Raw genomic sequence first — 25,155 nt, forward strand, 5'->3', positions numbered from 1 at the left:
GCCAGTCTGTCTCCTGATGATTCTCTTGCCACCTCTGCCTGATTCTGGTGAGGCTGGGGAGCCACTGTGCCCCAGAACGATGGCCCCGGCTCCTCAATCTGTGCAGATAAGAAGAGGGCGGAGGTCAGCGCCTGGGGCAGCCCCATCTTACATCATGCTGTTTGGATGGGCAACAGGGTAGAAAACACTCTACCAGGCAGCAAGTTAGCCTAGAACATGGAGCTCCCCGTGCCACCACTAGGGGCTCATCTGTGGCACAGGGCCCTGCCTGAGGGGCAAAGACAAGAAGGGAGGCCCAGAGCAAGGGCCCCAACAGAGGCCAGGGTGGAGGGGCACCCCAGTGGCCAGCCTTCTTGGATTGCTCGAGGGGCTCTGGAGACTGGTGCTTTGGAAATGGAGAGTGTGGAGAGTGGTGACAGGCAGAATGAGGGACAGCTGCTGACAGCGATGTTCCTCTCCCAGTGGGGTGTCATGGAAAGAACATGGGTGAGCTCTGCAGTCAGGCAGAGCTGTCCTCGTCGGGGTGGGGGACTCTGCCAGGCTGCAGAGCGTACTCATCAGACATCTCTGAGCCTCTTCGTCCTGATCTATAAAATGGGGTTGTGAGGCCTGCACGTTTCTCCCCGTGCCCCCTTGTCTGAGCTTCTTTCTGGTCACGCGGCCCTGTCTTTACGTTCCTTTGTGGCACTCTGCAGGGCTCGGAGCCTCAGTGGCAGGAGCAAAGGCTGCTCTGCCCTGGGCTTGCTCTGGGAGGTCAGAGACTGAGCTCCTTCTATTGCCGAGATGCCAGGTTCAATGCCACAGAGCTCTCAGACTGCAGTGACTTCCCAGCAGGTGGCAGAGCTGGCATGGGGCTGGGGGGTGTTGGAGCCCTGTAACTTCTCGCTCTTGCCTCTGTCCTTGCTAGGGAGTGAGTTGGAGGCTTCTGGGCTCAGCTGATGTTCTCTGAGGAGGACTTGGAATGAACCCAAGGAACAGAGGGATGAGGTCAGTGGTTTGCTCAGCAAGGAGGCCCGAGTTAGTGACAGACCTGTCACAGCTCCCAAGATTCCTGGCCGCAGTCCCTGGCTCCGCCTCCTCCGCCTCCCATCCTTAGGGAGATGAAAGTCGGCAATGATGCCATGATGCAATGATGTGGGTTTCTTTCCCCTAGTGTCTCCTTGTGTCACAGCGGGAGGCCTGGGAGGCTCTCCCCAGCCATGGTGGTTTTCGCACACTTTTTCATTGATTACTCACCCTGTGCTCTATGAGCTATCTGAGTAACTAAAGCCCAGAATTGCCACCCAGGCTGGTGAGTGGTGTGGATTTGAACCTGTCCCCCTCTCTACTTGAAGGCCCGTTCTTTCCACTCAGCCACGCTGCCATGCAGGCTGGGATGCCAGGAGGGGTATAGAGAGAGCTATGTGATTGTCCCAGCTCCCAACGTCACATGGGAAGACAGATCTATGGTATGGACAGGATGGCTTTGTGGGGCTGTTTAAATGTCACCTAAGCCCCCATGTGCATGTACAAAAAAGGTCTCTCTGAAGCCTCAGTTCTTATCTTACAATTCATTTGCATTTTGCACCTGACTCCATAAAGTAGACTTTTAATTTAAGGCAGTGATTTCAATTTCTTGCTTCTGAGTCAGTTTTTTTTTTGTTTTTTGTTTTTGCTTCTGAGTCAGTTTGATCCTCAGAAGGTGTTCTGGGTTTACCTGTGCCCCTGGCCTCCACGCTCCCCTTGGGGGTGTGGATATCCCTGTAGATGATGGGGGTGGGAGGTATGTTCAGTGCTGTGAATAAAGGCACTTTGCTGGGGAAAGGGAAGAGGGGGCCCAATTTGGCCAGCAAGGCAGGTTGCAGTGAGCGGGCCGAGAAGGTAAAGGCCAGTCGGGGCTGTATTCTGAGATGCTCAAGACCAGAATGCCAACCCCAGGGGTTCCGATCTCGTTCTGCAGGCGGAGAGGGTCATGGTGGCTTCAGTATTCTGACTCTCTTTGGCTTGGCAAACGTCCAGTCACTGTCCGAGAGGCTCATGAGGGTATTCGCGCTGTGGATCTAGCAAGGGGGGAGGAGGTTCCTGCCCTCAGAGGGCAAGCGGTCTAGTGGACGCGCACAGAAGGGGTGAGATTTCAAGTTCACACTGCTGTCGTCTGCTGCAAGGGTTAGAATGGGGGAGCGCAGGGCAGACGCTGCCGGCGAGTTCGAGAAGGGGCCGAGCATGGATTCGGATGCCGGTCTAAGTTGTTGGCTTCCTGTGACAGAAAGGGAGGCAAGTAAAGGGGAGAGGCCCCGTGAAGGAAGAACGGATGGTACTTGGTGACAGTGACATGTGGGGAGCTGGAAGAGGGCCGCAGGATATCACAGGTGCTGTAGGAGAACCGGGGAAGGCCGGCAAGAGAGAGTGCGGTCAGGAAATGGCCTAGCTGCCGGAGGTGGGGAAGAACGGACCTGTCCTGTGGCCACCGTGAGCCGTGTTCATTAGTCAGAGCTTGACTGGTCAAGAGGGGGTAAGTAGTGCTATGAAATCCAGAAACATCGGGAAAAGACTACAGCTCATTCCTGGAACAGGCCAACTTTTGAACTTTCTGTTTGGGTCTCTGTAGGGCGGATGACTCACTTCTAAGCCCCTCCTAACCTCTGTTGATGATTAGCAGGGGTGAGAGGCCCCCGGAGCCGCCCTGCTCTGCAACAGACTGACTTGCCACAAAGCCCAGATTGCAGGAATGGATTGGGTGGATTTGGAATAGCTGAGAAAAATTCCAGCCCCTGAGCCGCCTGGGTTCAATGCTGTCTATCTTGTATGTAAATCCACGTTTTACCCTTTGAAGGAACCAGCGGGGTGGGCCTGGAGTTGGACCCTAGACACGACCTTAAAAAAGTCCAGAGTCTCTGGGTGACCCGAGGAGGTGATGAAATCTGACCAATGAAATGCGTCCACTGGGTTCTGGGCCCTCTGGAGGAGGGTGGGGCCCGCTGATCCCGGACCCAGAGATGAGTTATTTACAACAGAAATGAGACTCCGCTGTCCAGTCAGCCTGGACCTGCTGCTGGGCCCATCTTGGGGGGGTGGAGGTGTGCAAAGTATACCTGGGCGGCTTCTCCCACCTGTTGCTGCTTAACCTGCTGGAGCCCCATCAGATGGGGTAGCCGCCGTGGCCCAGGGCCTGGTCACTGGGGGGTCCTGTGTGGGTGCCCAGTGCAGATGGGGCCTGGCACAGTTGGGCTTCTGCCTGGAGCTCGGGGTGACCTCTGGAGTTGCCTTTCCGCCTTTATTCTCTCGTGTCTCTGGTTACCTGTGCTCTGTGACCTTGGGCGCCAGCCAGGCACCCAGTGAAGAGAGCCAACCTGCCTACACACTCATGTTGTGTCAGCCCCTGCAAGGAAGGGCAGACAGGAAACCGCCCTCCTAAGGCATGTGGGAAGCCCAGGCAAGAAACGCCTCCTCCAAAGGGCCGCCTCCCACCTCTCGGAGCAGCAGCTTGGAAGACTCCTGGCCGTCTCCCCTGGTTTCCTTTGTGTCACCCCCAGCCCACACTTCCTTCAGGGCTGAGAGTAAAATTGCAGTTCCTGTTGAGTGAGGCATGAGTCAGCGAAGGAGAATGGTGGCTGCGTCTTCATAACCTCCAGGCACTGCTATTAAATATTTAAATGACACTCCAGTATCGATTGTTTCTCCTCCATCCCCTTAGGGAGAGCAGTTCGCTGTCTGGGATTCAGATAATAGCAGTATCTTGGATTTAGACAAACTCCAAAGAGCTCCAGAAAGGTTCTGTGTAAATTTCACCCGAAATTATGTTATCTCCTCCTCAGAGCTTGCTATCAGGCATGGGAACAAATTGGGTTCTGCCCATTTTACAGCTAGAGAAGATGCCCGACCCGATGACAGGCACCCAGCAGGCTGGGCCTGGAATCACAGCATCCTGGCACTGGCAACTTTCTCTGTTCATGGCTCCTTCCCCATCTTCCTCGTCCTCACAGTCCCGCTGTCATTCAGCCATTCAGTCTACCTGCAGGGGATATGGCATCAAGCAAGATAGACAGGGCCCCTTAATTCTTGGAGAGGAGGCAGTCGGTTGACAAGAACCCAAACTGGCAGGGGAGGCCCTTCAGGAGATTGAGTTCCTAGTCGGTGTCCAGGCCCTGGGTCCCCGGGCTGGGTAGTGCAGAGCAGATCTGGCCTAAATTGTAGATTGGCCCTTACTGGTCACAGATCTGTCTTTCCTCCCAGGACAGTTATCAGGATAAATATACCCAGCTCCCCATTCCTGGGGAGTTACTCACCATGTAAAAGTGCCCTGCTGCCCTGGATTAGATTACCTCTGCTCTAACTGCTCATGTGCTCAGGGCTGGGGGAGGGGGAGACACGCCTTCTCGTCCTGCTCTCCTTCCTAATCTGGAAGAGTCTCAGCAAAGGGGCCGAGATGAGACCATCCCCGTAGAGGGGAGCCGGTCCTGCTGTTTACACAGCTCCTTCCTTAGGAAGGGCCGAGCCCCGCTCACTGCTTATGTACTGAGCTTGGGCAGCTGTAAGGAGGCTGGGCAGCTTCTGCTCTGACACTTGAGGCCACCAAGCCTGCGCAGGTGGTCAGCAGGGGGGCCGAAACCTCTCTTGCCCACAGTTCTGAGCCCAGCAAGGTAGGCAGGCTGAAAGGCTGGGTTTCTCCAGGTCCGGTGGGGAAGGGACTCACCAAACTGCTGCTGTCTTTGTTAGAGTCTGGGTCTCACCATAAATGGAGGGAATGGACAGTTGGCCCTGGCCTGGGAAGGCCTTGTGCAATGGCAGTCCCTTATGGCTGTGCTGGAGCTCTCAGGGCAGTGTTTGCTACACCTTCCTTCTGCTTCTCAGCTTCCAAGGAAACACCTGCCTGAGCCGCGAAAGCTGAGTTACATTGGCCTGCAGAAAGAAGGTGGGTGAGCTGAGCCTTGTTCTTATTGTGGGCCTCTTCTAGGCTAGGTATCAAGAATATAAGGCATGTCAAGCTGGGGTCTTCCTGGTGGCCAAAGGACCCCACCTCTTTTAGATCGGCCTAGCGCTGGTGTGGCAGGGGAGCCTGTGAACTCTGGGATGGGATGATGCCCCACATGTACCTGCCCCATCATGAAGATCTGCTGGGCAGGCTTCTCCATGGTGACCTTGTTTTCCCCAGAATGGAGCCCCTAACTGACGATCTAGGATTGCAACATCCTTTGCCTTCAGGATGTTGAAGCGCTTTTCTCCTTCCCCTCCAGGGCTAACCATCTCTCTGGGAGGGAACTCCATCTACTGAGCATGTGCTCTGTTCCAGGGACTGTGCTAAAGCAGGCACTTTATATCCACTCTCTCATGTAATCCTCACTCCTGTGAGTAAGGTGGTGGAATTCCCATTGGACGGACAGGAAAACCGAGGTACGAGAGCAGTTAAGCAGCTGGACGAGCAGCTTGGCCACAGAGCAGAGTTTGTGTGACTCAGAATTCCCCTGTGTGAGTTCTAACATCTCATGTCCTCAGAGCCTGGGAGGGAGAATGAAATCGCTCTGGTAACCGCCCCCCCGCCACATTTGAGGGATCCTGGATGGCCCTTTATCTCACTCTCTTTGGCGTCCATCCAGCTCTAGGTCTGTGATCTTGATAGTCTTTATCACATACTAAGAAGTTGCCGGGCTTGGGTAGGAGGAAGCCAGGCTTGTGAAAGAGGCTTGACTTGTCTTTATATTCCAGTTGGGGGTGGAGGTGGAGTTGGTTAGTTGAGTCTCTTTAACTTATTATTGGGCGCCGAATGTCTGTGGGTCAACCCAGGCCCCCAAGCCTCAGTCTGGCAGAGATCCCCTATGTTGGGGACGTGAGGGGGCCTGGGGCTCCCTCCGTCCTGGGCGCTTGAGCTGGTCTGGGAATATGAGGGGAGCAGCTGCAGCATTTGCCCTGGAATGCAGCCCAACTGGCCCCCGAGTCTCCTCCCTCCCAGCGCAGAGAGCCTGGGCACCTGAGTCTTAACCCCCTCAGGGCTGCAGAGCCAGCGGCTACCCCCCACCCCCGACCCTGTCTTCAGGATTGTGCTCGGCCGGTGGTTGCTGGGGCCCAGGGAAGGGCCTTTCACCTTGTCCTGGCCCCGTGCGCTGTGCCCACCCACCCGCTTGCTCCTGGGCAGCCTCTCAGTGGAAGCCACAACCCCTCTGAGTGGCTGCTTAGGTGCAGCCGCTGGGCACTAGAAGTTAGGGCATGTGTCTGTCTCTTGTGTCACTCTTGAGTCACGCCTTCAGATGATGTGTGCTGCAGGCACGGCCCAGAGGCTTGGCCCCCCAGCGTCGTTGTGCGCCTCCTCACAGCCTGCTCCGTCCCTCCAGCTCAGTCAGGCATTCCCTGGCACTGAAACTTTCCCGGTGCACCCATGGCTGGCTGGGGGCTCCCGGGTCTTCCCCGGCTCTAAAATTCCGTGATTGCGCGAGGTTACCTTCGGTTACTCCCCGTGGCGGAGAGCCGACGGGCCAATAGCTCCCTCTGGCGGGCAGCGGAGGACGGTCTGCACCCCTTCGCTGCCAGGGCGCAACAAGCTGGTTGCCTCTGGTGGACTGGAAACTTTGCATTAACTCCCCCATTCCCAGTTTCGAAAGGAGAACTCTCCCTCTCCACACATACACTGGATAGGCTCCCAGAGACCTGGGCTTTCCCTCTTCTTGGATGGAAGTGACAGAGCCTGCATCCGCTGGTCTGGAGAGGCAAAACGCCTGCAGAATCTAGGGTGATTTCCTCCAGCAAGGGGCTGGGAAGCCCCAGAGAGAGCTCTTTCCCCAGGGTGACTAGGGTGGTCCTAGTTGCTCTGACTTGTTCCGGTGGTCTCAGGCCTGGACCCAGAAGCTTAGTGGAGTGACGCTGAGGAAGTCTGAGGCCTTCCTTAGGCTGAATGAGTGAGCCCTGACTGCTTACTGCTTCTGTGTGTATGGAAGCCATCCTCCAAACATGTGGGAGAGAGGGTGTGTTCCAGCGGCACCATTTTCTCTGACACCTTCTTCGGGGTATGTGTAGAAGGAATCCTGAGCCTGCCCCTAGGGTATTCAGAGCTGGCACCAGGCAGTAACTGTAGCTGAAAACTGGGGACCTTCCCCCCATCCCCGCCCCCACTGTGGACTGCAAGTGGACTCCATCTGCCACCTCTGTTCACTCAGGCCGGGGAGGAGTTTGCTGAGCTTGCAAGGAGACTTTGGCCCATCACCATTTTGCAGCCTTTGGGGAGAGAGCAGGCCTCGGCACCCATAGGAATCCAAAGTAGAGGCCAGCGAGTACTCCTCCGTGCCTCCTGTATTCCTGGCTCTCCCCTGAGGCGCTTGTGAGGGGTTTGGTGGGACAGTGGCACCAAGTCCTGTCTATCACAGAGCAAAGACCAAGGATGGAGAGAGAGGAGGAAGCTACCCCGCAGAACCGGTGGCTGTGCACGTCCTGACTCTCACTCAGACACAAGTTTGGACAGTGGTGTGCCTCCGCTCTCTGACATCCACAAATGTTTCACTCTGTTTTTGGGGTGTTTTTAAAAAGACTTATTATTTATTTTATTCATTTTTGGCTGTGTCGGATCTTAGTTGAGGCATGCGGGATCTTTCGTTGCGGCACGCGGGTTTTCTCTCTCTAGTTGTGGCGCGCAGACTCCAGGGCGCGTGGGCTCTGTAGTTTGCGGCACGTGGGCTCTCTAGTTGAGGCGCACAAACTGAGTAGTTGTGGCACGTGGGCTTAATTGCCCTGCGGCATGTGGGATCTTAGTTCCCTGACCAGGGATTGAACCCACGTCCCCTGCATTGTAAGGTGGATTCTCTACCACTGGACCACCAGGGAAGTCCCCAAATGTTTTCCTTTGAATGTTACTTTATTACTTTGCTTTTGCTTTTCTCTTCAAGGTTGCCCTTTTCTTGTCTTGCCCAGATCCTACCCATAGAGGACTTAGGAGAAGTCAGCACTTTGCAACCCAACCTGACCTCCTTGGAGGAAAATCTTTTTCTGAATTACACAAAGCACCTGAGGTGTGGTGTTTGCAGCTTCCCGTGTACTATAGCATCTGCTATCCCATATAAAGCTCACGCCAGTGCTGTGAGGTGGGGAGCTAAGTGATTTGCTCTGTGGCTGTGGGTAGTGTAGATAGAGGAGCTGGGACTGAACTCAGGTCTGGCTTGACTCCACAGATCTTTTTTCTCCATCCCCCAGGACTGGTCCTTTTGACCAACAGATGTATCTGTGTTGAAAAGAGCCTGTTTAAATCATAAACCAGAATCCATCCGTGAACCAATAAGCCAGGCTTGCAGTCAGGTCATGAGTGAGGTGGGAGAAGGTGTTTGGTGCAGAGGCTGGTGGTGTCCCTGGCTCAGAAGGTTTGACAAGGAAGCTTAACCATCTGTCTTCTATTGAGTGGAGCCCGAGAGACCCGAGTTCAGGTCTCAGCGGTGTCACTTCAGCCAGCTCAGGCAGTGTGGAGATGTGCCTCTGCCTCTCTGAACCTCAGTTTTGCCATCTGTGCTAGTGGTATCGTGAGGAGAAAGAGAGGTGACACAGGTGAAACTCCTGGCACGTGGTGGGCATTCAGGCATGGCAGCTGCCCTTGTTACCCCTACTGGACTTGCACTTGTTGGGGGCTGGCTCTGCCCATGATGGAGAAGGAGGGACCCCACCCCTCCTGCTGGCTTGGGCCCAGAGGAAGCCAGGACGCCTTGTGAAGCCAAGGCAGCAGGTGTGGCCGTGGAGAGGCCACTGGGATTGGCCCTGGACACTGGTTCCTTTTCCACTGTTACCTAGACACACAGACTCCCTCTAGTTCCGGTTTGCTAGAGATAGGAAGTCAGGCTTCTTCCAAAGGACCTGGAGGAGTCGGGGGCTGCAGGAACTGACCTTCCTTGGAAGTCAGAGACATCCCAGGCCTTGGAACAAGCTTCTGATCAGCTGGGTAGGAGCCTGGGGTAGGTGCTGCCAGCCTTGGGGGTAGGACATCAGGGCACGTAGCTGGGAGGTGTGGGCCCACAGACCCAGGCCCTGGGTGAGGCCCTTGCTTCTTTCTTACTTCCTTTGAGCAGGGGTGGGGTTGGGGACAGGGCCACCAGGAAGGATCAGACTGGCCGCTCTCGGAGCTTGGGCCCCGTCATTCAGGAAGTTGTACTGTTTAAATCTGGCACCATCTTGTGACCACAGCAGCCTCTTGCAGGGCAGATTTTTGGGGTTTGGGGCCTCTGAGGAGTCAGTCCTGTCACTTACCGGCTTTGTTATTTGGGGCCAGTCCCACCACCTCTTGAAGCCGGTTTCCCCGTCTGTAAAGGGAGGGTGAGAATTCCAACTTCATGGGGTATTAGGAGGATTAACTGAGATCACATATGCAACGTGCCCAACACAGTGCCTGTTACTAGTAAACGGCCATGATCCAGCCATTGCTTTCTGGTGGTTATTATCACAAGGGCCAGGGACCGAGTTACCCCACTGCAGCAGGCCAGCAGCGGGGGGAGAGTGAACTAGTCGGTGACACAGCAGGAACGAGGGCATGGCATGTGGGGCCAGGCTGTGGGGCTGTTGAGGGTCCCAGGAGGGCAGGATCAGCAGCTCCTGCCCCCACCCCTCCAGCTGTACCCTTCTTGTCTGGGGACTGGGGAGATGCAGGGCCCCCTGCGGGCTGCCTAGTGCCAGGGTAATGGAAGCTTGCACTTGAGGGCTGATTCGGCTCCCTTGCCGCTGTTAAAAGCAGAATAGTGGGGCCCTGGAGCCTCTGGGGCCAGGCTGCTTGCCAGGCTTCCGCAGAAACAGCCTACAGAGCAGTCCTGCCCCTCTCTGCTGACGGGGCCGGGGGGTGGGGGCGGGAACGCTGCACCAGCCTTGTCCCTCACACTTCTCACAGCAGCCCCGAGGCTCTCAGGAGGAGCTTGGAGCCTGAGGTTCGACTTCTACCTGGTCAGGAGGGCGGGTACCACCCCAGGGGCCCCTCCAGGCTGGGGGCTGAGCGGGCTTAAGCTCTTGGAAATTAAGTGGGACCTGGCAGTGCCCAGGCCCCTCCCCGTGACGTGGGGCCCCTCCCACCCATTCTCTCCGCCTTGCCCTGCGGAGTCAGAGTGCGGGTTCCAGGCAGGTACTTCTGACTCCCGGCTGGCCAGCCAGCCAGCTGCACAGCCCTGTTGGAAGGGAACGCAGATGCCCGGCTCCCAGAGGTAGGAGAGCCCTCAGGGCGGCCCCAGGAACCTCCAGAGCACCTTCTTCGTGGCTGGGGAGAAGAGCTTTGGGAGCTGTTCTTAGCCAGGCTGGTCTGGGCTGGTACCTTCCTGACCTGAGGCTAGTCATTTCTCCCATGGGCGGGGCAGGTGCTCAGAAGTCATTAACTCTTGGGTGTAGGCAGGGAGGGCACTGCCACTGGAGACTTCGTCCCCAGGATCCATTTTCTTACCCGCTCCCCACGCCTTCTCTCTGCAGACGCCCTGCTGGCAGACTTGGAGTCCACGACCTCCCACATCTCCAAACGGCCTGTGTTCTTGTCTGAGGAGACCCCCTACTCGTACCCAACAGGAAACCACACATACCAGGAGATTGCCGTGCCACCCCCTGTCCCTCCACCCCCGTCCAGCGAGGCCCTCAATGGCACGGTCCTTGACCCCTTAGACCAGTGGCAGCCCAGCACCTCCCGATTCATCCACCAGCAGGTAAGGTGGGGACAGGGCCTCGGAAGTCAGCTTCAGGGCACAAGGAGCTTGTCTGGCAGTGGCTCGGGGAGCCAGCGATCAGGGAAGTAGGGAGAAGAGGCGGGAAGCGTCTGGCTCTCCCCACCCGCCGCCGCCATGTGAGGGGGCAGTGACCAAGTGTTAATCACCTGTCTCCTGGTCAGAGTGTGGAAACTCCCTGATGAGACTGGCTGTGAGCAGGAGCCTTCCGGGGGTGACTCGGGCTGTTCCTTTTCCTCCCCGGGGAGGCTCTGAGCACTGTCCTTCCTGCAGCCTCCATCCCCGTCCCCCGTGTACGGCTCCAGTGCTAAAACTCTCAGTGCCTCCAGCCCCCAGGACGGCGTCGGCCTTCCGTGTCCCCGAGCTGGCGAGGAAGAGCACGTGTACAGGTACTGCCCAGCTCCTCCCCCTGCTTGGGAATCCTGCGCATTGACGGGCAGAGGCCACTGAGGCCAGGGACAGGCACGGCACAGCGCTGGATGGGAGGGGGATTCTGCCTCAAGGGTCACTGGGTTAGACGGCAGAAGGCCTCTCACCTGGCCCGGTGGCCTTATCTGCCATCACCGTGCAGCAGCTGGGCTGGCTCTCACATTGCCCTGCGTTGAGGAAGGTTCAAGAACTGAAGCAAGACTTCCTTCCTCCCCTCTTCTTGCCACATCACTTCCCCGCTCTCCGTCCTCTGGCCGGTGGAGACGCTGTATCCCCTCTGCCTTATTCTCCTTGAGGATTTGGGGGCCGCCAGAGCTGGGGAGCGTCTCTCACCAAGGTCTTCCCTTTGCCTCTCAAAGCTTCCCCAACAAGCAGAAGTCGGCCGAGCCTTCACCCACCGTCATGAGCTCCTCCTTGGGCAGCAACCTTTCTGAACTCGACCGCCTGCTGCTGGAGCTGAACGCTGTGCAGCATAACCCCCCAGGCTACCCTGCAGGTAGGACTAGGTCAGGCCCACCAGGCCCACCTGCTGGCCTCTGGATCCCTGCAGGGCTCAGGGCTGAGCACCTTTTCTCTTCCCTTATCCCAAGATGAGGCCAACTCAAGCCCCCCACTGCCTGGGGCTCTGAGCCCCCACTACGGCATCCCGGAGAATAACAGCCCGTTGGGGGGCAAAGCTGGGCCACTGACCAAAGAGAAGCCCAAGCGGAACGGAGGCCGGGGCCTGGAGGACGTGCGGCCCAGCGTGGAGAGTCTCTTGGATGAGCTGGAGAGCTCCGTGCCCAGCCCCGTGTGAGTCTCCACTGGGCCCTCCCAGGCAGGGGAAGGTCTCGCCCAGCCCATCCCATGCTCCAGGGTCTGCCGTCTCATCCCCAGTGTCACCCGTTCCCTCTGAAGTGCCTGTTGTTTGCCAGGCCCTGCACCAGGCCTTGGGGGATGGTGACGAGTCACGCAGACACCATGCCTGCCTTCAACGAGCCACTATCCATCAGGAAGGACAGACACTGTGCACGCTGAGGGCACCCATAGCCCAGCAGCTGTCAGCACAGGCTTTGGAGCCACACAATAGGGTTCACATCTTGGCTGTGCACTTACTAAGTGTTGTCTCTCAAGCCTTTGTTTTCCCATCTGTAGAATGGGATAAGGGGAAATGGGATAAGGGGGATAAGACCACCTACCTCAGTAGGGGTGAGACCCAATAACACACGTAAAACACGTGCACGCAGGACCCATGGTAAGTGTCTACCGAGTCTTAGCTCTCCTTGGTGTTACTGTGTTGTTGGAACAACTTCACATGTACGTGCAGTGTTGTGGAGGATACACAGGATGCTGGGGCTTGTTGAACGGGCAGGCTTGGACTTGGTTTTCTTGGAAAGAAGTGCCGTTTGAGCTGACCTTGCCTCTCTGCCATCAGCTCACCTCAGTGCTCTGTCTTGCTGGCTGACAGCAGCCCCTCCCAACAATGGGTCCCCAGGAGAGACTGGGAGCTGGTGGGCTTCCCTGGGGTTGGGAGTGGCAGGACCCCAGTGTCAGAGCTGAGTTGTTGATCCCCTGGGGAGGGGAGGGACATGCTGGGGGTGCACGGGCTGGCCTCTGGGGTCCCCGCTGATGCCATGCCTGCGTGCAGCCCCGCCATCACTGTGAACCAGGGCGAGATGAGCAGCCCCCAGCGAGTCACCTCCAGCCAGCAGCAGACACGCATCTCCGCCTCTTCTGCCACCAGGGAGCTGGATGAGCTGATGGCCTCGCTGTCGGATTTTAAGGTGCCCTGAGGTCCCTCTTCCCTGCCCTGGCCCCTCAGAACCCCCATCCTTCCCCTCCTGTACCTCAGCATGAGTAGCTGGACCTTGGCCCCTGCGTGTTTGGGTGCCTCGCCCTGAGCCTGGGACCCCGCAGGCAGTGCCCTGGCCTTGCCAGGATATGGGGGAGGGAGGGCCAGGATGGCCACGTGGGGACTGAGCTGCCTCTCAGCCTGTGAAGGCAGGACGTGCTCAGCAGGACATTCCTTCCTCCCTGGGTGCTTTCAGCTCCCAGCCACCCAGGCGAGGGATCAGGAGGCTGGGACAAAGGACCCTGTGTCGATGGCTGCTCTTGGTAGGGGAGGGGGTGCTCTGCTGGGCCTTGTGGGATCCTGTTCCGAGAGGTCATTTGCCCTGGAGCCCCATCTCCCACGCTGGCTGGCTGTCCTCAACACATCCTTTCTTTCTGCCTCTGGCTCCTGAATCCACAGGCCTCTTTTGCCATCCGCCTTCCATCCTCCACGGGCCTCTGAGTCCCCACAAGTTCTCTCTGGGAAACCTCACCTGTCAGGCTACTGGGCCAGTCCTGCATGAGGCGCCCCATCTCCTCCCCGGGCCTGCCAGACCCGAGATGTTTTATTTAGAGGATGCAGTGCTTTGATGGGGACTGATGGGGACTGAACTCGCCAACAGTTGCTGACTCCACCCTTCCACGGGGGCATGACTTAGGGAATCGGAGGAGGGGAGCCGGCTCTTGGCCCCATTGGTGCCTCCAAGCCTCCCTTCGGCTGGGGTTTCACGGGGCGGGGGGGATGGGTGCGGCCTGGGCTTGTGGCCCTCATGTGCCAGTGGTTCTGAGTGGCCACCGTCAGGAGCAAGTACACTGGACTCAGGAGTTGGCCCGAGGGAGCCCTGCCCCAGCACCCTTTAGGCTGTGCTGCTTTTCTGAGATCCCTTGGGAAGCTGCGCTGGTTCTCACTGTGCCCCTGGAGCAAGGTCTCGGGGGATGTAGGAGAGCTGGGATTGTCTGGGAGAGACAGAGCTGAGAGCTGCCTGTGGCTGTCTGTCCCTTGATTGGTGCCTGGGCTGACCTCCCCGAGACCCACCTCACCTTAGCTTTTTCTCCCTCGTCTGTACTTGGGGTTGGCGGGGGGGCAGTGCCCGACAGGCATGGCTCAGAGGCTGCTTTCTGCGCCTGGGTTTGATGGGAGCCAGGGATATGAAGCCCAGGAAAACCTTTCTGGGGGCTGGGTCTTCTTCCAGGGCCAGTCCTCATGCCTCAGCTTCGCCACCACCTTGGTCTTGTCAGTGTAGACGGGGACTCTCAGAGCCCTGAGGCCCAGCCTGCCCCTTGCAGTGGGCTTCCTTCCTCATCTCTCCCAACTCTCTCTCCTCTCCCCTCTGTCTTTTGTCTTTCTCCTCTAGACCAGCTCCTCTGCTGTGGCCTTGAGCTCCCCAAGGCTGCTGCCCAGCTCAGCTCCATCCCCACACCACATACTTTCTCCTCCTCCTCCTGGGCCCTATGTATTCCTGCCACCCCCTAAGAAACCCTCCCCTCGAGGCCACGGCCACACCCTGGAGGTCCTCTGCCCTGAGGACAATGTGACCCCCAGCTGGCTTGATTTGACTGGCCTTGGGGAGATGCCTGACACCCCCAACTCAAGGTCTCCCTCCACGGAGAGTTCTCTGGGGCCACCGGGTGCAGAGAGCCAGGCTCGTGTTTGGAGGGACCCACCAAACGCGAGCCTGGTGAGTGAGCTCTCCAGGGTGCCTCCCGGCCACACTCTACCCCACGCTGGGTGCACAGGTTCCCAGGAGGCTGGGGAACCCCAAGTGCTGTCAGCCAACCCTTTGTGCCCAGGAGAGGCTGTGGCTGCCACATGGGAGTGGCCGTGGGCTCTGGAGGCGCTTAGGCCTGAGTGCCCCCGGGGAGCTACGCCCAGCTTCCAGGAAGTAATCGAGCCAGCTGCCATGGCCGTGGACCGTCAGGCTATCTTACCGGATACCTGGAGTCTCACGAAGGCACGTGGACAGCAGAAGGAGAGGGCAAGGCCAGAGCCAGGGGAGCCAGAGAGCAGATGCCATGCCCCAGTTGAGGAGGAGCAGTTAGGTGGAGAGACGGCCACGGGGGGCAGCCTGGTCAGGCCAGCCCAGAGACCCGAGACCCCCAGGAGGCCAGAGGGCACCACCGAAGCCGCTGCAGAGGCCAGGAGGGAACGGCCAGAACTTCCACAGGCTGTGGTCATGGACACACCCAACACCACGGAGAGGATTTCCACCTCTGGCCAGGCAGGCGTGAGCTCGCACGGCTGCTAGGCATGGCCCCCACGTGGACCACGCCTGGCTAATTGCATGCAGCCTCCCACTCTGCGCATGTTTGCTTGGGCAGCCGATTCCGAGATGCCGTGGCCTGAGACCCTGACAACCAGCCCTGGGCAGTGGGCTCTGTGGGGCCAGCGGAGCTCCCTGGGCCCTGGAATTTCTCTTAGTGGCACCCTGCCTCTTGCTTGATTAAGGCTTTTTCCTTCAGATGAGCTTCCCCTGACATCCTGATGGGATGTGTGTGGAATGGTGAAAAGCATGGGCTTGGGAACCAGATAGAACTGAATACAAACCACGCCTCCAACACTTGCTCGCTGGGTGACCTTGGGCAACGCCCGCACCAGCCTCAGTTTTCTTTAAAATGAGGGTAATAGACCATTTCCCCCAGAGCTGTCCAGAGGATTAAATGAAGTAATGCCTGGAAGGTGCTTAGAAAGAACATAGCACACGGTCCCCAATAAGCCGTGGCTGACGTTAACGGTTGTTATTCACTTCTTGATTAAAATGTTAGGCCCTTTTCAAAAACAAAGTAAAATAAAACAACAACAAATATAACCAAACCAGGACTTCCCTGGCAGTCCAGTGGTTAAGACTGCACGCTCCCAGTGCAGGGGGCACGGGTTTGATCCCTGGTCAGGAAACTAAGATACCGCATGACACGCAGCGCGGCCAAAAATAAATAATAATAACCAAAGTGCTAGAAACAAGTAGGTTATAATGTAAACAAGGAAAAAAAAAACCTGGTTGAAGGATTTACTGTAAGGAAAGACCACATTTTTTCTACTACAAATTAAAAAAAGGAAGGGAGGGAGGGAAGAAGGGAAATTCTTATGCCCTTTCAAGAATGTCCACTTACATTCTTTCAAATAATTCTTGTAATAACCCTGTAAGGCAGCTGAGAAAATACTGTTACCCCATTTCAAGGATGGAGAAGCTGAGGCCCTGGAAGTGAAGTGTCTTACCCAAGGTCAGGGCTGACTTGGAGGGTGTCTGCTCTGCCCCCTGCCTCCACCCTAGCTCAGCTTGGCTCTTCTCTGGTGGTTTGGTCCTGCCCACCCCTCCTGGGGGCTCTCGAGTGTGGACTGAGCAGCATCTGCTGAGCCCAGAGTGGCCTGTGACAGCTTCCCTCCCCCCCCTCCCCAGATCCGCTCCATGATCAGAAGGAGCCGGGAGACCGGCCACGCTCACCCCATGTCCCGGGAGCCCTCCCCTCGTCGCCGGCTGGACCCCGCCACCCTGAGCAGGACCCCGTCCCAGGAGCGGCTCATCGCGGAGCTGCAGGGTCGGCTGGGCATCCAGCCGGAGGTGGAGGAGGCCGAGGGGGCCGCGGGGGCCTCTGCCCAGGACTGGCTGACCGAGGGCGTCGTCATCACTGTGCAGCCGTGTGGGAGGCGGGCTAGGGGGCAGCTGGTAGAGAAGGTAGTGAGTAGCTGCCCAGGGCTGGGCCAGGGCGGAGGTCCTCCAGTTCTTCCCCAGCAGCGGCCAGAGGGGAAGTTTGGCATGTGGCGGGGGGGTTCTGCATCCCGTGGCCTTGCGAGGCCAGCCTCACTCTTGGTGTCAGAGTGGGAGGGCCCCAGGGAGCCCCTACTTGCTGAGCTGATGTTTCCTCCGCCGTTGCCTTCATCTCTCTCCCTCTCTTCTTCCTCCCAGGTTGTCTTCCCTCCTGGCTCTCCCATTCCCCTGAGAAGAACCTTCTCTGTTCTGCCTTCTCCTTCTCCTCCCAGCCCTTTGCTCCAGCATCGCAAAGACGCCTCGGCCAGCAGCTCTTCTCCCCGGCCCAGCCCGCCCACCTCCTCCACCCTGGGGCCCTCGGCTCTTCCTCGAGGTCCCCCCGGGGTCCAGAGTGCTGGGGCGGGGCCACGGGAAGACGGTGTGCAGGGCCCCACCCCGCCCACTCCTGCGCCCCACTCTGTGAGGTCCATGGGCTGCCAGACCGACGAGGACCCACTCTTCCCCCCGATGCAGGCAGGCCTCCCGGGGCCCTGACACCAGCCCTACCTGTCCCTGTCCTTATGCTCGAGTGGTGTTCCCACTCTGCACACATACACATCCCCTCTGTTCCTCCATCCACAAGGCCTGCATGGTACCATGGTCCTTCCTGAGACCTGGCCTTGACCCTGGACCCTCGCTTAACCTGATGTCCATGCTCTCACCCCCGAGACATCAGCCGCCCTCTTTCTTCCCCGTGGGGCCTCCCCTCTGCCTGCCCCTTCCTGCCGCCCCTCGGTCCTGCCCCAGGCTCCATCTGAGGAAGCCATTCCCAGAAGGAAAACCAAAACCTATCCCCCCCTTCAGCCCCAGACCCAGTACCTGGCGAGGCCTCCTTGCTCTCCGGCCCCATCACCTCCCCTCCCTAAGTCCTGCACCTTTTGGTTGGCTTACCTCTCTCTCCCTCTTCATCTCTCCCTGGGCCTCTCTCTCGTGGTTGTTTTTCTCTAGACTTTTTCTCCTGACGTTGGTACTGCTAGTAGGGGAAAAAAAAAATCCATCCTTACATTTCATCCTAAAGTCCTTTTTGTGAAATGGTCCGATGACAGGGTCTCCTATTCTTTCTTCCTTAATTAAGAAAAAAGAAATTCTTATTCTTGTTTCCTCCCCTGTCTAAGATCCAGGGCCTGGAACAAAGAGCGGACGGAGAGCTGTGCTGGGCGGCCGGCTGGCCTCCGAACGGCAGCCAGAGCAGCCCTGAAGGGCAGGACGAGGGAGGGGTCAGTGCCAAGGCTGGGGCTTAATGTCCTGCTTGCCATGTGTTCCCAGGGCTCGGTCAGGCCCACCGTGAGCCCCTCTGACACCAGAATGTCTTGCAGATGCCACTCCCACCTTGAGGGCTTCTGAAGCCCCTGGAGGGGCTGCACTTCCTGCCTCCTTCAGCCCATCTGTCCAGGAGAGGGGAGAGCCCCTGGTGCTGCGAACCTCATCCCCCAAGGCCCAGATGTCCTCACCTGCCTTCTCCCCTCTCTCCACAGTTCATGGCCCAGGGGAAGACAGGGAGCAGCTCTCCCCCGGGAGGGCCCCCAAAGCCTGGGAGCCAGCTTGACAGCATGCTGGGGAGCCTGCAGTCTGACCTGAACAAACTGGGGGTCGCCACGGTCGCCAAGGGGGTCTGCGGGGCCTGCAAGAAACCCATCGCGGGGCAGGTGATGATGGGGTGGGTGGGGCAGGGGAGGGAGCGGTAGGTGGGCACGGGACCTTGGCTTCTCTGGGAGGGTGCTTTGTGGCAGACCTGCGTCCTGAACCGTATCCTGCCTCTCTCCTCAGGTCGTGACCGCCATGGGGAAGACGTGGCACCCAGAGCACTTTGTCTGCACCCACTGCCAGGAGGAGATCGGATCCCGGAACTTCTTTGAGCGGGATGGACAGCCCTACTGTGAAAAGGACTATCACAACCTCTTCTCTCCACGCTGCTACTATTGCAACGGGCCCATCCTGGATGTGAGTTCCTGGGTGCAGGTGGTGCCACCTGAGGCTCAGAGAGGTCACATTACGTGGCCGAGCTCACACAGCTTGGAAACTGGGATTCACACTCAGGCCGGATGCACGGCCCGTCCTAATGCACATTAAGCAGCGCTACCTCTCATCCCCGATTCCCTTCTGCTGAGACTCCCAGAGGTTAGGAGCCCTGCCCAGGTAAATGGAGTGAAGTGAGGGCTCCCTCACTCTCCTGCTGTGTGATGTTAGGGAAACGTCTAGCCTCTCTGAGCCTGAGTTTCTTCCCTTATAAAATGGGAGTCACAATAGAACCTATGATCTCAACTGCACATGAGGATTAGAGGAGACAGAGTGTGCCTGACATATCACATCCTTCAATAAGTCAGAATTCTCAGTGGTATTCAGAGCACAGTTGGGAGAGACCCCCATCTTGGGAGTGTTATACTCTTTCCTTTGCTGGGGCTGGGGGCAGGGTGGAAGGACGGCCTTGCCTGTGGGTCTCAACTGTGGGATCTGTCCAGTGGGGCAGCGCTCAGCTCTGGTCCCACACTTTGCTTTCACAGAAAGTGGTGACAGCCCTTGACCGGACGTGGCACCCCGAGCACTTCTTCTGTGCCCAGTGTGGAGCCTTCTTTGGGCCTGAAGGTACTGACCGGTACCTTCTCACTCGCTGTCGCCCGGAGCATTGGGGAGGCGGGGGCATGGTGGGAGACCTTGCTGAGGCTGGAGTCAGGGTGGCTTCTCCTCTGGAGGCCTCATCTGCCCCCCACACCCCCCCTCCTCAGGGTTCCACGAGAAAGACGGCAAGGCCTACTGCCGGAAGGATTACTTTGACATGTTCGCCCCCAAGTGTGGCGGCTGTGCCCGAGCCATCCTGGAGAACTACATCTCGGCCCTTAACACCCTGTGGCATCCTGAGTGCTTTGTGTGTCGGGTAAGGGGCCCCCAGCCCTCCTCTGGAGGGGGCCGAGAGCGGGCAGTGGGGAGAGAAGGGCCTACCTCACTGTGCTTTCTGAATCCGATTTACAGGCCCTGTTTGGGGGTATTAATGAGGTGAGAAGGCGGGGGGGGGTACACTCCTTCAAGTCCAGTAGGTCCTGGGCCAGGGCTCGTACTGAGGCTGGCAGAAACCAAGAGCAAGGTGGTCCCGTGCAGCAGCCCTGAGACGGGTCATGTTTGGGAGAAGGGTGTGTGAGAGTGAAATGAGATAATGCAAGCATTTAGCAGCCTCAGCGGATGCGGGCAATGGTTTCCAGACTGCCTTCTGGGGGGTAACGGCCCCCAGAGGTTATTAGAGATCCAGTAAGTGTCCCCTGATCAAATAAGTTTGGGAAACTGTTCATTGCCAGACTTCTCAGAGCCTTTAATACCTAAGCGTGCCTTTGGATCTCCAAATGGGAATCTAGCATGCAGAGTTTGACCCTGGAACCCTTTTCTCGACACCAGGGTTTCTGGGCACACCATTAAGCCACCTGCTGAAGTGCCCAGGCGTAAGATCCGTGTCTGAATTCAGGCAGTGGCAAGTCAAGGCCATTGGGAGACTTCAATAAGCGTTTAGCCCCACACTTGGCACGTAGAGGATGCTCAGCAAGGGAGAATCATTTCGAGTGTGATCACCCTGACTGTCACCTGCCCATCACCTGGGAGCTGCCTCAGCCCCCAGCCCCAGCCTGAGCCCCCTGCCCCCCCGCCCCACCCCTCTTCTGTCTCCAGGAATGCTTCACACCATTTGTCAACGGCAGCTTCTTCGAGCACGACGGGCAGCCCTACTGTGAGGTGCACTACCACGAGCGGCGGGGCTCGCTGTGCTCCGGCTGCCAGAAGCCCATCACGGGCCGCTGCATCACCGCCATGGCCAAGAAGTTCCACCCGGAGCACTTTGTCTGTGCCTTCTGCCTCAAGCAGCTCAACAAGGGCACCTTCAAGGAGCAGAACGACAAGCCTTACTGTCAGAACTGCTTCGTCAAGCTCTTCTGCTAGGCGCACTCATCCCTTCCTCTGCCCCGCTTCCCGGCCCAGGCTCCCAACTGCTACTGTGACCCAGAGGCCTCGCTTAGGGGTGAAGGGGCAAACCCGACTGAAACTGGAACCACGTCCTTGGCTGGTGCAGGATGGCAAGAGGGTCCTGAGGGGTCCCGCCTGCTTTTCTTACCCCCTGCCAGAGCCTCTGGGCCTCCTTCCTCCTCCTGCAGCTCCCCCCAGGCTGCCAGCTCTTCACCCTCCCCAGAGGCAGAGGCTGGAGGGCTCCACTTGTGTCCCCACGAACCCGCCTGGCCAGTCCAGCACCCCACACTGGAGCCATCTCACTCATATTTCGGCAGTGGAGCTGGGGGTGGGGGTGGGGAGGGCAGGCAGGGTCACATGGGGGCCTCTTTTCATCCATATCCCCCCCCACAACCTAATTATCCTTGTTTTGAGAGTATTGGGGGGACAGCAGCTCCCTCCAGACAATGCCAGCATCCACCCATCCATCCATCCAAGGGCGGAAGTGTCCAAGGGGCCACGGAAGATTCCTTGTGCGCCTCCTGCCCTTCCAGTCTCCCCAGGCCTGGGCAGCTGCCCTCCGACCCCTGTAACTTCTCTGGTTCTACTGAGAATGGCCTCTCCAGCAATAATGTTTTATAATCACTTCCTCCTTCTCCCGGGATGGTGTGAGGCGGGGTTTCACCCCGTGCCTGGACACTGTACCAACTTTGATAGATTTCTACACTGAGGTTTGAATTCATATCGTCTGAGTTGCTTTTACTTCTCTATACAAAAATGATTTTGAAGAGATTTTAAAGACGTCTCCTTTTGTACCTTTCCCCCGTGTGCACTGCCACTGTCCTGTGTATGCCACGGTGGCTCTGGTATATGGGGTTTGCCTTGTACTGAGGGCTTGGAGGGGGTGAAGCAATTTGTATTTTATTTTTTCTTAGCACAAGCAGGTGAACTGGGAGCAGCTCTGTGACTGCCCTTCTTTAACTTCACAGCTCACAAGGACTGTTTTTTATAAACTGCTGTATTTTGAAACCCCTTCCTTACTATCCAGGCCAGCAAGCTCTTCACTGAAACCGGCCTTAAGGGTGTCTTGCCCTTTGGGGCCTAGAATTCCGAACCTCATCCGTCCTGTTCCTGAGGGAGGAGAAGGGGGAAGTACACTTTGGGGGTGCTGTTTCCTAAGTTAGCCATTAGGAGTGTCCACTCCCCTGTGAACTTTCTGGCAACAAAGAGAACATTCTCGGCCTTCTCACTGCTTCTCTGGGGCTCTTCTGCCTCCTCAGGAAAGCTGGTGTCTGATTTTGACCATTAGTCTTGTTGATTCCACTGGGTGCATCCCTTCCCCAAATTTCCTGCCCTCCCTGGAGACTGGTGTCCTGGGGAAAAGAGCCCAGGTCGTTGTCTGGGGGCCTGCTAGGATTCTCGGCAAAAGGACAAGATCTCGCTGAAGCAACAGGAAGCCCCCAGAGTGTTCTCCCCCAAGGATGAGATAGGTAGGGCTGGGGTTCTGGGTTAGTGGAACGGGGTCCCAGTGTGGTCTAAAGTGAGGAAGAGCCAGACCACTTCGCTAGCCTCCTAGCAGAGGCTGGGTGTGCTGAGCCTCTCAAGGAGGCTTCCCAGGGAGGGAAGAGGGTCCCTCCTTGGTGGCAGGGCTGAGAGCAACCCGGGTCTGGGGAGGTCAGCCAGGCCCCGCCACGGGTCTGATGTCTCCACGTCTACCCACAGGCCTTATTGCTCTGTTTACAGTGACCCCTCCCCTAGAGGACCTGGGGTTTCAGAGGTCCACCCTCTGGGTCAATGGTTATTTGATGATTTGATTTTAATTTTTTTTCTCTGTAAACTTATAACCTGGCTTTTCCCCATTTCAATTCCTGTGATTTATGCCAATAAAGTTTACCATTATTTTCACCTGTGCTAGTGCCGTTTCTCTGTGGTCTGGGATTAACAGCTTAGTCCCAGAAAAGATACCAAACCCTCCCCAGGCTCACAAGGACCACAGTTTGGGGGTAAATCATTGAAGTTCACTTACTTGAGGCCAAAGCCCTGGGGATGGGATCCCTGTCCCACAGGGCACTTGTGGTCCTCCTGGCTTCCTGCATGGGTCAGGCCCTGCCCACTGCAATTTGCCATGGATTCGCCAAGGGCATCCTTACATGGGCCTCGGGGTGGCCTTACACTCATGGATGGGGAAAGAGGTTCAGATAGAACCGACATGCACAAGGTATCCTGTGAATGAGCACAGAGACAGGGTGTGAACCCAGGGCTTGTCTCTGTCTGTGTTCCTACATTGACCAGACACCACCACTCCCACGTTCCGGCACCACACCTCGGGTGTAAAACCTTCCAGTTGAAAGTGGCTTCACTTACAGTTGAGGATGGTTCTCGACTTCCCCCTGGTGGTCATGTCTGTATTTGCATGCTCCCTCGCTCTTGTCAGAGCCAGAACTCCAGTCCTGGGCCCTTGAGAGCTTCCTGGACAGCTTTGTAACTTCATAGTTTTCCTGTTGTTTGGAATGGTCCTCCAAAAGCTGCTTGTTGACTTCTAGTCTGAACCCTGACCCTTTCACAGTAAGCTCAGAAGTGAAAATCACCTTCACCCCTCACCCAAAGATAATATTTCCATCCCATGTTGGATTTATTTCTATAAATGAACACAGTACACTTCATTGTAATTTGTTTTTTCACTCAATTATACTTTGTATTTAACCATGTCAATAAATAAATATGTGCATCATTTTTAATGGCTTCATGGTATTCCATTATATTGATGTACTATAATTAGAGACATATTTATATTTATATCATTAGAGCCAGGATGTCCTTGGGAAGTTACTATGTGAAAACGTATATACTTGGAAAAGTGCATTTGGAGGGAAACAGCCTTAAGGTTTGGAAGGGACTGTATAGCATAGTGAGGCCCATGGGCTTTGAACTTGCTCCCAGATTTCGGTTCTGAAGCCACCACTTATCAGCTGATGGACTTGGGTGTATTATTTAACCTCTGTGAATTTTCTTATCAATAAAAGTGAAATACTAATACTGTACCTCCTTGGGGGATTGTTGCAAAGATTAACAGTGGTAATATGCACAAAGTACTTAGCACAATGCTGAGCATGCAGTTATATCAATACATTGTCACTAAAAAGAGATCTTAGCAGTAATGGATTCCAGCAGTTCTCTATACAGGCTCATCATCAGAGGCACCAGGAGGCTTGAAAACAACATACCAAGGTTTCTAACTTGGTCAAGTGAAAAGGGTGGAGATAAGGAGAACCCCTCCCCACTTCCGACCTAGGATCTAAGCTCATTCATTAAAAACATATTTATTTTATTCTATTTATTTGGTTGCGCTGGGTCTTAGTTGTGGCAGGTGGGCTCCTTAGTTGTGTCTCCAGGGCTCCTTAGTTGTGGCATGTGTGTGGGATCTCGTCCCCTGACCAGAGATTGAACCGGGCCCCCCACATTGGGAGCATGGAGTCTTATCCACTGTGCCACCAGGGAAGTCCCAAAAGATATTTACTGATGTAGCACAATTGTTCAAATAAGTGTTGAATGAAGGTGTAATAAAATAAGTTGACATCTAGTGATTTCCTCCTATATTCCAGGAACTGTGTTGTCTTAAGACATATCGCTCTAGAATGTGAATACTATTATCCCCATTTTACCGATAAGGAAAGGGAAACAGAGGGTCAGCAAGGTGAAATCACTTCCTAAGATGACACAGCTAGCAAGTGGCAGAACAAGGATATGAATCCAAGGTTATCTGTCTGCAAACCCTGCATCCATTTATTCAAAAAATATTATAAGCTCACTATGTGCCAGGCACAACGCAAAAATATCTGGAGAGAGACAAACAACAATGGAACAAATAAATTATATACTGTGTTACAAGGTGTAAGTGCTGCCAAAAAGAACAGAGGAAGGGGGGGAGTGGGAGTGGTTATGGGGTAATTTTGAATAGGGCAATCAGGGTAGGCCTCCAGCAGGTGATATTTGAGCGAAGACTCGATGGAGGTGTGGATATCGGCAAGAAGGCTTCCGGGAAGAGGTAATAGCTAGTGCAACATCATCCGGCTGGAAGGAAATGAATCAGTAAGCAAATCGGAGATTAGATTATAGGTGTGGAGGTGGGGAACAGATCATGTAGAGCCTTGCAGGCTATTTAAGTTTTAGGCTTTTTACCGAGGGGAAAATGGGGAGCCTTTAAACAGTTCTGAGCAGATGAGGAAATGATCCGACTTAGGTTTTAAAGGATTCCTTTGTTTCGATAGGGAGAAGAACAAACTGCAGAGACAAGAGACCATTCTGTTTCTAAACCATGAGCAATTTTTTTTTCCTTTTTTTTTTTCATGAGCAATTATTTCTCAGCTCCACGTCATGCTCTTTAGTTGCGACTTGACCGGAAGAAACGTGGACTCAGCTCGCAAACTCTAGTGCCTACACGAGAGCGGCTCCAGTCCAGCAGAGGGAAGCAACTCTGAGAAAGGTCCTCCAACACACAGCAGTGCCCTCCTTTAACTACCTCGTTTAAAGGAAGCTTCCTGTTGGATGGAATGGCACCGATATCATCCAATGGTTGTCTGTATCAATCCGGCTCCTCCAGACAGACGTTGACCCCAGCCAAT

General features: G+C 56.2%; 1 protein-coding gene across 8 annotated transcripts in view; it reads left to right on the top strand.

Annotated features, from left to right (window-relative positions):
* The window catches only part of PXN (paxillin), a 45,188-nt gene extending 22,745 nt beyond the window's left edge, over positions 1-22,443 (top strand). Inside the window, exons 1-14 of one of the 8 annotated variants that reach the window (XM_027124577.1) lie at positions 8,774-8,897; positions 10,387-10,613; positions 10,905-11,020; positions 11,420-11,556; positions 11,651-11,852; positions 12,688-12,823; positions 14,225-15,094; positions 16,265-17,086; positions 17,728-17,829; positions 18,088-18,258; positions 18,380-18,553; positions 19,114-19,195; positions 19,336-19,484; positions 20,264-22,443. In XM_027124577.1, the coding sequence (XP_026980378.1) occupies positions 11,463-11,556; positions 11,651-11,852; positions 12,688-12,823; positions 14,225-15,094; positions 16,265-17,086; positions 17,728-17,829; positions 18,088-18,258; positions 18,380-18,553; positions 19,114-19,195; positions 19,336-19,484; positions 20,264-20,530 (3,069 nt within the window). In that variant the 5' untranslated portion in view covers positions 8,774-8,897; positions 10,387-10,613; positions 10,905-11,020; positions 11,420-11,462 and the 3' untranslated portion in view covers positions 20,531-22,443. Of the gene's footprint in view, positions 1-8,773; positions 8,898-10,049; positions 10,128-10,386; positions 10,614-10,904; positions 11,021-11,419; positions 11,557-11,650; positions 11,853-12,687; positions 12,824-14,224; positions 15,095-16,264; positions 17,087-17,727; positions 17,830-18,087; positions 18,259-18,379; positions 18,554-19,113; positions 19,196-19,335; positions 19,485-20,263 lie in introns of those variants that run through there. The other 7 variants (XM_027124578.1, XM_027124579.1, XM_027124575.1 and 4 more) reach the window with 7 other exon arrangements.
* Positions 22,444-25,155: the final 2,712 nt, after the last annotated feature.

Source organism: Aethalodelphis obliquidens, unplaced genomic scaffold (genome assembly GCF_003676395.1).
Source record: "Aethalodelphis obliquidens isolate GAN/ISIS:26980383/991018 unplaced genomic scaffold, ASM367639v1 scaffold28, whole genome shotgun sequence".
NCBI classification, from domain to species: domain Eukaryota; kingdom Metazoa; phylum Chordata; class Mammalia; order Artiodactyla; family Delphinidae; genus Aethalodelphis; species Aethalodelphis obliquidens.